The following is a 12705-nucleotide window of genomic DNA, read 5'->3' as shown; positions in this document are numbered from 1 at the left end:
TGGAGATGAATGACACACATGGCTCAAGTTGATCAAAGTCACGAAACCTGTTCTCAAACTCTTGTCCAAGTCTGTTAATGACTTCAGAGTATTGTCCACTACTTTGTCAAAAGTCTCAGAAGCAGAAGCATGGTCATTCAGCACTGACTGCACAGAAGGAACGTGCAGCACCCTTTTTTTCTGTAAATGCAGAGAAAATGTTCATCTTGGCTTTGAATGCATTTACAGCACTTATCATGTCAGCAACAGTTTTACCTTTGCCTTGCAGCTCACAGTTCTAATGGTTAAGTTTCCCAGTGATGTCCGTTAAAAATGCAAGGTCAAGAATCCATTCAGTGTCCTCCAGCTACGAGATGTCTTCACCTTTGGATTGCATGAACTCCTTGATTTCACACAAAAGTGAAAAAAAAAACGTTGCAAAACTCGTCCCCTGCTGAGCCATCGGATTTCTGTGTGTAGTAACAGGTCGCCATATTCCGCTGACAGCTCCTCCAATAGCACTTTGCTGTTTGGCTTTGGAGCGGATGCTATTTATGATCTTCTCAACAGGAGTCATCACGCGCTCAAATCCGGTCACTTTTGAACATATCGCCTGCTGATGAATGATGCAGTGGTAATGTAGAAATGTTGGGAGTCACCTTTGCAGTGTGCGATGAAACCTGCGTGCCGGCCGATCATGGCAGGAGCCCCGTCTGTAGTCATGGACACCAACTTTTCTAGTGGTACTTCATTTTCCACAAGAAAACTCTTAACTGCGTTGTAGATATCAACCCCCCTTGTAGTTGTCTGGAGGGGCAGTGATGCCAGAAGTTCCTCTTTAGTGGAGAAGTCATCAAAAACCATACGAATAACGACCATCAGCTGTGCTGAACTGCTGCAGTCCACAGACTCGTCACACTGGATGCTAAACCACTTGCATGTTGCCACATCCTGCTCCAGCTGCTCTGTTAAGTTCTGACATAGCCGTCACTCTTCTTACCATTGTACTTGTGCCCAGTTGGACGTTGGAGAGAGTGGAGATGACATCGGTTCCATTCTTCTCATCTTTAAACACAGGCTTTGCGATTATCATCATTGCTTCTCTGAAAACGTCTTCTTGTTCTTAATCAAAAATGACGCTTCTGTTGTTTTTTGTGACTTTTCCACCGGCTTCTTGAATAAAGACTGCTGTTTGCCCAAAGCTGCCTTTAACTCACGTGCTTTTTCTGTCCGTAGTGCGCTGCTAGGTGGGTAGCTAGCATTGTAGCTTGTATGACAAGTACTGAAGAGTCTCTCCACATTGTGCTGCTTTGCTGTCGCCACAGTCGTACCACAAATGAGACACACACATTTTTCTCTCACAAGCGTAAAAAAGAAATCCTCCTCCCAATCACTAGGAAAATTATATGTTTTCTTTCGTTTTTCAGCCATTTTCAGTTGGTATCCAGATCCTTATTGCAGCCGCAGCCGCCCGCTAGCTTAACGCCAAATCAAACTAGTAGGTCAAAGAAAGTTCATGTTTACGTCTTCTTCTTCTACGGTTTTTATTGGCAGCTTGCAGCCTGTGTGATTGCACTACTGCCACATTCATGTACTATTTATATGTCGATGGTAAAATATAAAAACATACAAAATATAAAATTTTTTTGTTCTTAAAAATGATCAGTTAATAGTTTCATTTTCAAATAAGCATTGATGCAACTGTGACTCAAAAAGAAGAGCAACACAATAAAAAAATGAGATATCAAGTCAAGTTCAGTGGTGACTAGTGCTATTTTTAGAACATAGCCAGCGGGCACCCCATGCTTACCCCAAGAGCACCTTGGTGCCCGCGGGCACCACGTTGGTGACCCCTGCTCTAAACATTGGTTCATGGGAGTCTCTAACCAGCAATTTGCTCTTTAAGTCCTCATGTTTCCTCCCACAGTACAAAAACATGCACATTAGGGTAATTCTCTTGATTTTCTATATCCACAGTTATAATTGGTTATGGATAACGTAAATTAACACCTTGCTTGTGGTGAATTTATCTGTTTTTACTTCTTATCAGGCAATACCTGCAGAAAACATGGCAGCCCAGGTGAAACCTCCCTGGGGGGAATTCCTGCACTCCTTATTTCCGTGCTGTTTCAGAAAAAGTGATCAACCACAAATCATCACCCCAATGATGGAGCTGAAGCCCGCACAGCCAATGCCTAACCCACAGGAGCTGAACTCCAAGTTCAGTGAGCTGGTGGTATGTTCAGAGCCAAAGTAAATATTTGTTTTCAGAACAAGTCATTAAAAAGTCTTCCTCTTTGTCTCTCGTATTCAGGATGAACTGGAGCTCTCAGAGGAGCACAGAAAAGCCATGTTTGCTCTGCCAGCTGAGAAGAAGTGGCAGATTTACTGCAGTAAGAAAACGGTAAGAACTGAAATATGATGTAAAAATCCTCAGTTGCAGCTGGCTGATGGCTCATGTACGGCTGAAAGTGGAAAAATGAGAATCTGGTGCAAAAGTTTGATTATGCCAGTAATCCAACCTAAAACTATGGTCAGTGACCTGTACTTGTATAGCACCTTCTAGGGTTCCACAACCCCCAAAGCACTTCATAACACAGTTAGTCATCCACCCATTCACTCCCTGGGGATGATGAGCTACAGTGTAGCCACAGCTGCCCTGGGGTGCACTGACGGAAGTGAGACTGCCAAAGACAGGCACCAATGGTCCCTCTGACCTCCACCAGCAGGCAATGCGGGTTAAGTGTCTTGCCCAAGGACACAACAGCAGCTTCCTCTGGCGGGAATCGGGATCAAACCTACAACCTTTCAATTACTGGACAACCCACTCTACCTCCTGAGCTACTGCTACCCAACTGTCAAACTAATCTGAGACATACTCATTCCATGCAAAGCCAGATATTTTAGCTTTCATTTGTTATAACTGTGATGATTATGGCTTACAGCTGATTAAAACCCCACATTCGAAATCTTAGACTATCGTGGAAAGGTTCAGTATTCTAGACTCTAATCAGCTGATGAATCCAGAACACCTGCTGAGTGTTCCTGAGCCTTTAGATGGCCTCTCAGTCTAAGCTGGATTACTGACATAGATGGACTTTAGCACCAGATTCTCATTGCTCCAGTTTCACCTGTAGGCAATACCATGTTTAGTAACACACCTGTTGTACAGGTAACATATGTGACAGGAAAGAATTGTGTTTTCATGCTGACAAAGAATCAGAGGACTCCATTGGTCTAAAAGGAAACTACAATAATCAAACTTAGAAGTAATAAATGCACGTGTGACAGATGTGTCCTGATCTGCTCAGAAGTTGTGTTTTGGTTTGAGCAAGTCGCCACACACACTCTCCACGTTTACCGAAACCAAACCACGGCCCCGCGTTGCTTTTCAACACGCTTTTATTTAGAGAAGATGAAACAATCCTTTACATAGCGCCTCTCAAGATAAAACTCTCAAGCCAGTTCATGAGGACAAAAATTTAAAAATGATTAAAAACAACAAAAATGGCAAAAGTAAAAATTGCGATAAAAATGTGAGGAAAGAGAATAAGAAAATGAAAAAGAAAGAGGTCATCAGTGGGTCCCGGGGAAGTCAGAACCGGTAGAAAGAGCTGAACGAGGAGAAGGTAGTGATGAAGAATCAACCGAAGGTCACACCAAAGCCAGCCTGAACAGATGAGTTTCCAGCTGGAGACCACAGAGTCCACTGATCGCAGAGATCTGAACAACAAAAAACACAACATCCCATCCATGTGTGTCCCACAGCTTCACACAAGGGTCTCCACTAGCACACTCGTTACTCTGCTCAGGGATCATATAATGGTTTGTGACGTTTGGTGGTTACTTTTAATAAATTGTCATTAGAATATAAAGGTATGCAATGTAATTTTATATTCCATAACAATATGAGTTATAAATATTATTGAGCCTTTAATTTTCAATTACCGATGAAACTAGGTACTTTGGGTAAGCCAGTGAACCAACACTTGACACAGAGACAAACATATAGTTTATAAAGATCAGTTTATTACTATACTTCTATTATTAATGATGATGAAGGGCAAATGATTATAAATGGTAACACAGTGATAATAAATGAGACAATTAATGAACTCTGATGAAACATGGCCTGGTGTGTTTAAGAGCTTCACTAAGTGACTCAGAAAGGTGCATGTCTGGGTTTATAAAACACATTTGGCTGTTTGTTTGATGTAATTTAACAAGTTATCAAATTAATATCAACCACCCTGATGCCACTGAACAGCTTACGCACCAGGATCGTGGAAGTTCTTGGAGATCCAGTCTGTAAGCAAAGCCATCTAGGCAGAGCGAGTGAGTGGACTTCTGACGTATCTGAAGATCGTAGACACTCAGCATGCGCACGACTGCTCACAAGATACTTCCCAGGTGGCTTCTGGTGGACGGTTTCCCATCTGATGAGTGGGTGGTGGATTGAGCAAATAATAATTGATTCAAAAAGGATGGTTCATATGCTGCTGAAATTATTCCACTGAAAAATCTGGTTCATTCCCATAGGATGGTCATTTAGCATGAGCTGTGAGCTCTGGCTGGAACTGGGGAAAATAGTAAGTGAGATCACTTTTAAGTAGTGTTTGTTTATAAACTTGGACCTACCAGATCTGAGAAATTTGTATAGCATTTACCACGACCCTCAGACATCACACCTTCCTCTCAGAAGAGCCTGAATTCATTCAATGTGGCGTAAATCTGTCCACCATCCGGTGCCTGGTGGTGGTGGGGGTGGGGGGAGCAGTGTGCTACCAACACTATTTGTAGTGGGGACGGTGTGCTGCTGACCTCTACTCAGGACGTTGTGGATCGGTGGGCAGAATACTTCGAAGATCTCCTCAATCCCACCGACACGTCTTCCAGTGAGGAAGCAGAGTCTGGGTACTTTGAGTTGGGCTCTCAAATCTCTGGTGCTGAGGTCACTGAGGGGGTTAAAAAGCTCCTCTGTGGCAAGTTTCCGGGGTGGATGAGATCCGCCCGGAGTTCCTTAAGGCTCTGGATGTTATAGGGCTGTGTTGGCTGACACGGCTCTGCAATATTGCGTGGACATCAGGGTCAGTCCCTCTGGACTGGCAGACCGGGGTGGTGGTCCCCTTATTTAAAAAGGGGGACCGCAGGGTGTGTTCCAACTACAGGGGGATCACACTCCTGAGCCATCCTGGTAAGGTCTATTCAGGGGTTCTGGAGAAGAGGGTCCATCAGATTGTTGAACCTCAGATGCAGGCACGGATAAAGTAAAAATGGGTTTAATGACAGGATACGGCAGGAACAACGAGAACAACACGACAAACAACAATGACCCGACAATGACTGATACAAGAAGGGAGGTATAAATACACAGGAGAAAATCAGGAACACATGGGCAGGTTAACAAGGGGCAGGTGAGACAAATAGAAACTAATCAGGAGGCAGGGGAGAGTCACAGACGGAGGGAGGCATGAGCAGATTGTGACAGTTAATGCTTTATAATTCCGACCAGACATGGAGACAGAGGTAAAAAAGAGAAAGGGGCAATGATGAACCAATGATGAACAAGAGTCTGCTTCTAGACCTGTAGAAAGAGAAAACCAACACACAACAATACAACAGGAGCAAGCTATCACTGCGTCAACCTGATGAGGAAATCTAAAATCAACATTGTTTAACTGAACAATCACACGATAACAAATCACAGTGCATTTGGTGCCAACCACAGCCTTAAGACCTGTGTTGAACGTGCCCAAGCCCATACTTATGAGAGCACCATGTGAGCACCTGTGTGTGTACACGCGCTTGTTTAGGTAAGGTTCCTCTATAGGAGCGTCCAATAGAGAGTGTGAGGGACCACAGATCCGCCCCCCCAAAGATGCGCAGGAGACGGGGGGAGCTCCAAGTCCCAGAGATCCAGGCGCTGCCCCAGAGCACAGGAACCCCAAGGAGACTGCAACCAGAAAGGCCCCCGCCCCCCTCGAGAGGCACAGAGGATCGCCCCGGGGGGCCACAACCAGCAGCCGGCAGAGTCCCAGGAGACATCAGCGGCAAGCCCACAGGCCCGCCCGCAGCCTCCCACCCCCTAGCCGGCCGAGCCTGGAACCCAGCGACCCGCGACCCAGAGGTGACCAGCCCCGCCGGGGACATAGAAATATCACGTCTCTCCAGCTGTTTGAATCTAGGCTGAAAACACATTTATTTAAAGCTGCCTATGCAGTGTAATTGTGACCGAATGGTTGTGTTATGCTGGTTGTCTTTAATTTTTTTGGTTCTATTGTGTTTAATGGTGTTTTATTAGTGTATTTCATTGTGAATGTTTTAATGTATGGTGACCACTGATGTTAGAAAGGCATCTGAAATAAAAGGAAATAATAAAAACTATTATTATCCTGAAAATAACAGGATGTACGTGAAAAGAAGCCAAAATAGGTGCGATGGTGTCTCTGTCTTCTTCTTGTCTAAAGGTAAGTTGCTGCAGGTGGAGATCTGACTCATTTAAACCAAAGTAAAAAAAGTAGCTGTAATCTAAACCAGACGTTAGACATGCATGAATAACTCCTTAGAAGGATGGTAGGACTTCTCTTTAACTAGAATCCTGAGATGAAAGAAGCTTGTTTGGACAACAGCACTTACCTGTTTGTTATGCTTAAAGGAACTAATAATAGTACTGTCCCTGCCTTTTGTATTTTTACCTTTTGTTTTGCATCTCTAAACTTTTGATTTTACTAAACATAATAATTAACAGTTTTTGATGAGACACAAGAAGTTCAGTTCCATCCATGATTTAAAGTTAAAGTCCCATTAGTCATCACACGCTGGTGACATTCCTCTGCATCTGACCCATCCCCGTGGGGAGGGGTGAGCTGCGGCTGTGGCTGCACTCAGGAACTATTTGGTGGTTTCACCCCCAATCCAAACCCTTTAAAGTTGATTGTGTAGCAGGGAGCCTTGGGTCCCATTTTGAAGTCTTTGGTATGAACCTCAATTTCCCAGTCCCAGGGTGGACACTTTACCACTAGGCCAGTGAGAAGGTTTGACATCTTCTTGACAGTTTTTCATAAAAGATGCAACTGTTGAGAGGGAGGAAGTTGGGTTTGTTTTGTCCAGAAAGCAATACAAATAATTGTTTCACTTCACCCAAGATGCAGCATATAAAGAGAGAACAAGAGAGGGTCTAGAAATGAACCCTAGGGAAAGCCATAATGTACTGCAGGTGAGGATTCATGACTGAGATGGACAAAGTCCTGCCAATGAAGTAAGACTAAAAAAACCTGCACATAGCTGGAGGTTTGAGGAGCATCTGGTGGTCAGTTGGGTCAAAAGATCTAAAAGAACTTGAACTAATTTGTCCACCTGAATCTCTGGTTTAAATTAGATCATTACAAACTATTACATTTGCTGCTTCAGTGCTTGAAGTTTTCTAACATAGAAAAACTCAAGAAGATTGCAACTACTGATAGACCTACTAGACAGAAAGTAAATTCCCAATGTTTTTTCTTATTTAGTCTAACTTGATTCGGGTGTCTACCAATGATGATTTGGTTTTTTTTTTTGTGTCTTTCAGGAAGCAGATGAGAAAGGAGCAACTAGTTGGCCCGAGTTTTACATAGATCAGATCAACTCCATGGCTGCTGTAAGTGGAACAGAACCATACTCTATTACGTCATGGCAATAATTGCTGCTTGTTGTTATAGTTAAATAAAAAGGACCTGAAATGTTTATGCTCATGTATTTAGCAGACGCTTTTCTCCAAAGCAACTTACAGGTGATAATGAGGCCAGCAGGTTGCCCTTGAGGCTAACAACAAACACTAATCGCTTCGCCCTGAAAGGGGGGGGGGGGGGGGGGGGGGGCTTCTATCTTCAGAGACACATTTATCTGTAAACAGTCAGTGTCTGGTTATTGTGACTCTTTTGAATATCTTTGCTTTGAAGTTAAAGGTGCACCCAAGTTACTTGCACTTATCTACAGACCACCAGGACCCTCTCAGACTTTCCTGGGTGACTTTGTCGAGCTCCTTTCTGTCATCACTATGGATTACGCACATCTTATCATTAGCGGTGATTTTAATATTTATGCTGATAATGCTACCAACAGATCTTCAGTACATTCCTTGATTTGGTTGGGTTGTTTGACCTTAAACAAAATGTCCCTGCTCTAACACACTCGACCTAACCCTAGCTAGAGACGATGATGTGTCAAACATTGTTGTTAAACATGTGGGACTATCTGATTATTTCTGTGTTTTCGCTAAGACATCAGTCTCACCTGCTACACTTATATCTACAGTTGTTTGAAAAAAATGTACGTAGGTGACCACGCTGCTTCAGCTTTTACCGAACAGATGAACTTATCAACACGTCCAACATCCAGCTGTGTTGAGTAGCTCTGATCCAGCTTCATCTCCAAAACCCTTGAAGTCCTTGACACCATTGCACCTGAAAAGGCCAAACTTATCTCTGGCAAACAGAAAGCTCCATGGAGGTTCGCTAGATCTGTTACTGACCCAAGACGAGAATGTAGGAAAACAGAGCGCCGGGTCAGGAAAACTAACCTACCAGATCAATGTCAGACCTCCAAAATGCAGCTGCATACGTGTAAAAGGAGATAAAAAAGGTGAAACTAGCCTTTTTCTCCAAAGTCATTAGTAAAAACATTAGCATTTACTGTATCCTGCTTGCTACTGTTGAAAGGCTAACTCCCAGCACAGTTAGCCTGATTTCATATCTCGGACTAAGTGATGAATTTGCCTCCTTCTTCACTGACAAAATCTCCAACATTAGATTAGCCATTCACTCTTCTAATGCCGGGATCACACTGTGTGATTTTTGGCCATCTTAGCCAAATCCCTCACCCTGAGCAGAATGATGACAAATACATTCAACGTCAGGGTGATTTGCATATATGTGCACCATGCTGTCAACGTACAATGTGATCGGCTCTGCAACAGCTTTTTGAGCCGTGTCACGACCAAATCAGCCTCCAAAAGTCTACAAGAATGCTTGAAAACCTTCAATTCTTGTCTGCAACCGACCAATGAAAACACACCTTTGGCATGCCGCAGCAGCAAGACTCCGCCTCTCTCTCTGTCTCTAACAGGGCTTGCTGAAAAGCCTGGGGTCATGATGAAGTTCTGGATTTAGCCTCAGACAGGCTCATGGCTGTTTTAATGTTCTGGCTGAATCTGTGCTCCGCTGCCACACGGACTAACAAGCGATCCTGGGGGTGATGTTCATAACTGGGGAGACTGCTCTGTATTTATGGTCTCTCAATAGAAGGTTCTATTTGAATTTTGAGAAAATTTGTTGTTTTAAAATGACTTAAATATGCTTTAATCATGGAGTAGGCTAGCGTGACGTATCTCTGAATCACCGCGGCGCAGCTCTGTGGAAGGCTGAGCGGATGATGCTTTTGCCACTACATTTTGTTAGGGGTTGTTTCAGCCAAATGTTTTAAATCGCTCACTCCTGCATGCGCTCTTCTGCACCCATTGGTCGTGGTTCCTTGAATTCCTCTACCTGCTGTCTGGACAGCTTGCCTACAAACTTTTTAAAAATATTTTTAGTTGCCTGAAAGCTGAGGTACTGGAAAATGTTAACTGCTCTTTAATGTCAGGAATTTTTCCTAAAACACCGAAAACTGCTGCTGTGAAACCCTTCTCCCTGTCACCCCGCTTCTCCTCCAGCTTCACTGGCTGCCAGTCACCTTCAGGGTTCATTTCAAGATCCTGGTTCTGGTCTATAGGGCCTTACATGGACAAGCACCATCTTACATTGGTGATCTTCTTAGTCCCTACACCCCCAGCAGGTCCCTGAGGTCCAGTGATCAAAGCCTACTGGTTGTGCAGCACCAGGCTAAAGGTCAAAGGTGACAGATCATCTGCTGCTGTGGCCCCCAGACTCTGGACCTCTCTCCCCCTGAGCCTGAGATCAGTGGACTCAGTGGTCTCCTTTAAAAAGCAGCTGAAGACTCACTTGTTCAAGCTGGCTTTTGTATGACCTTCTTCACCTCTCTCTCTTTATTCTGCTCTCCCCACCTATTCCACCTTCCTCAGGATCCACTGGTTTCCCTCTTTCCTGTTCACTCTCTCTCTTTCTTTACATTTTTAATCACAACTGTCTATTTTTTCTCATTTTAAATATATTTTTAAACATTTTCTAAACGCTTTTTATATTTTTACATTTTTCGTTTTTTTATCTTGAGAGGCGCTATAGCAATGATATTTTCTTCTTTCTTCTTCTTCTAAAGAAGAGGAAACGAGATCCTCAGTGTTGAACAACCGACCGATCTCTAATCTCCCTCTGATGGAAACATCATTGAAAAGGTGGTAATGATCCAAATAAACTACTATTTAGAGTCAAATAACATCATGGACGGTCTTCAGTCAGGCCGTAGACAGCACCACAGCACAGAGACTGCACTGATCAAGGTATGAAACGACATTCGTCTCAACACTGATCCAGCTAAAGCATCTGTCCTGATGATGCTTGACCTCAGTGCAGCTTTTGATACTGTGGACCACAACATCCTTCTGGACAGACTCAAACTGGGTGGGACTACCAGGCACAGTGCTTGAGTGGTTTCAGTTCTGTCTCAAAGACAGGGTCTATGTTGTCTCTATTAGAGACTACCAATCAAAGTCTCAATTCTAGGACCACTACTCTTTAATCTCTTTATGCTCCCCCTGGGTCAGGTCATACTTGATAACATCGCCTATCATAGCTATGCTGATGACACCCAGATCTACCTAGCCCTATCACCTAGTGACTGTCGTACACTGGACTCACTCTGTCAGTGTTTGGAACAAGTAAACGACTGGATGCAGTCAAACTTCCTTCAGCTAAACAAAGACAAGACTTTCACTCGCTCGTGAACAAGACCTGAGATACTTAAACTCCTCACTTGGGGAAGAACCTCATCCCTGACCTGGAGACAGCATTCCACCCTTTTCCGACTCAAGACCATGGTCTGAGATTTAGAGGAGCTGATTAAATAAAACATTTTCTTTTTATTTCAGTTTAAATGTTGTGTAGATTAGACTGTATGCTCAGATCTGCATCAATAAGTTATAAACAGTTTAGCGATTATCGATAAAGTGAAGAGAATATACCAGTCTGGGGATTATTGATTTATTGGACAAAATCTGGGGCAGCAAAAATAGTTTCCAATCGTCTTTAGCTCTAAAATAAATGATGTTGCTATGAAACGGTAGCTCAGAGTACACGTCTGACTTATAAATTCATTGGTTAAAGACTAATACTCTTTAATTGTTGGTAAAAGTCAGGACAAAATCCTTAATCTTTTTAAGTGAAGGCTATTCATTGTCTCCAACAGAAAGTACTCTAACAGTGTTTTATTCTGTTTATAATAATGTGACAGTTGATTCAAGCCCTGTCTCTCCAGAGAAAGTCTCTGCTGGCATTAGAAGATGAAGATCATAGCAGGCAGAAGGTCATTGATGGTCTGAAAACAGCACTACGAACTCAGCCAATAAGGTTCTTGTTCTCAGTCTTACTGGTACTTGTTCTGTGGACCTCAGATAACTGCAAAATGACATGATCTGATTTCTGGCAGGTTTGTAACAGGATTCATTGAGCTGGATGGTCTCTCCTGCATCCTGAACTTTCTCAAGTCAATGAACTACAAGACATCTGAGTCTCAGATCCATACATCTCTGATTGGCTGCATCAAAGCCTTAATGAACAGCTCTCAAGGCAGAACTCATGTCTTGGGACACTGTGAGAGTATTAACATCATTGCACAAAGTCTGGCCACCGAAAACATCAAAACCAAGGTATGAGAGTAATTTACTGTCTGTGAGGGTACAGACATTTTATATTATGTTCATTTGAATTCTGTTATTTCAGCTTCGAGGAACCTTAGTCAGTGAGCCGTCTAGGAAGAGTCAGGCTTTAGAATGAAAGAAAACAAACTAGAACTATGTGCACAGGTTTCAGCCTCAGGTAAATAACTTCCTGCTCTACCTGTCTGAGCCTGAACTCCACCCACAACTCAAATAATCTGTGAAACAATTTCCTGCTCGACTTGCCAAAAATATCTCACATCGATTCATCTAACCTTGAAAATGTTGACATTTAACAAGCTCACAGCTGCATGACCAGAACAATCTACAGACAGACCCAGAGCAGCTGAAATGACCAGGATAGGCCTACTGGGGTGTGAGAATCACAAAAAAGACTCAGAACGATTGGACCAGTCATCATTTCTACAGACGATTAACAGACAGAACAAAGTTAATGGCAGCAAAAACAGTAAATAAAAGCATGAAGAGGAAAGAGCAGATGTGGTTAGTACATCCTCCAGCAGTCTAAGCCTATAGCAGCATAACTAAAGAGATGAGTCAGAATAACCCAAGATAACCCTAACCAGGTGTCTGCCTCATGGATGAAAACTGGAAGCTAGTTCCACCTGTTTAGGGAACAACAGCATAACAAGTTTATCCCATGATGTCTAATAATGAATTCTTCTGAGATTAGTTGATGACGTAGACCATATATGGTCAGCAACAAATGTAATGTAAAAATTTATATCAGTTCATATTTTGAATCTTTGTTTTCCTCTCAAAACTGCCACTGTCCGTCCACTGCTTTGGCTGTCCTTGACAGACATGGTGACACCAGACAGGCATGCTCTTCGGTGAAAGACCTTGTTACCAAGCCAACAGTCAGCATTTAGTTGTGTTTTCTTAAGACCAGAACCACT

General features: G+C 43.1%; 1 protein-coding gene across 2 annotated transcripts in view; it reads left to right on the top strand.

Annotated features, from left to right (window-relative positions):
• Positions 1–12705, top strand: part of LOC107396948 (disheveled-associated activator of morphogenesis 1) — an 88185-nt gene that overhangs the window by 2283 nt on the left and 73197 nt on the right. For both annotated transcript variants that reach the window (XM_015976799.3, XM_015976798.3), the window contains 5 exons: positions 2030–2215; positions 2294–2383; positions 7547–7615; positions 11386–11477; positions 11557–11776. In XM_015976799.3, coding sequence (XP_015832285.3) covers positions 2048–2215; positions 2294–2383; positions 7547–7615; positions 11386–11477; positions 11557–11776 — 639 coding nt within the window. In that variant the 5' untranslated portion in view covers positions 2030–2047. The remainder of the gene's footprint in view (positions 1–2029; positions 2216–2293; positions 2384–7546; positions 7616–11385; positions 11478–11556; positions 11777–12705) is intronic.

The sequence above is a fragment of the Nothobranchius furzeri genome, chromosome 18 (genome assembly GCF_043380555.1).
Source record: "Nothobranchius furzeri strain GRZ-AD chromosome 18, NfurGRZ-RIMD1, whole genome shotgun sequence".
Lineage (NCBI taxonomy): Eukaryota > Metazoa > Chordata > Actinopteri > Cyprinodontiformes > Nothobranchiidae > Nothobranchius > Nothobranchius furzeri.
This window is presented reverse-complemented; position numbering and strand designations above follow the sequence as displayed.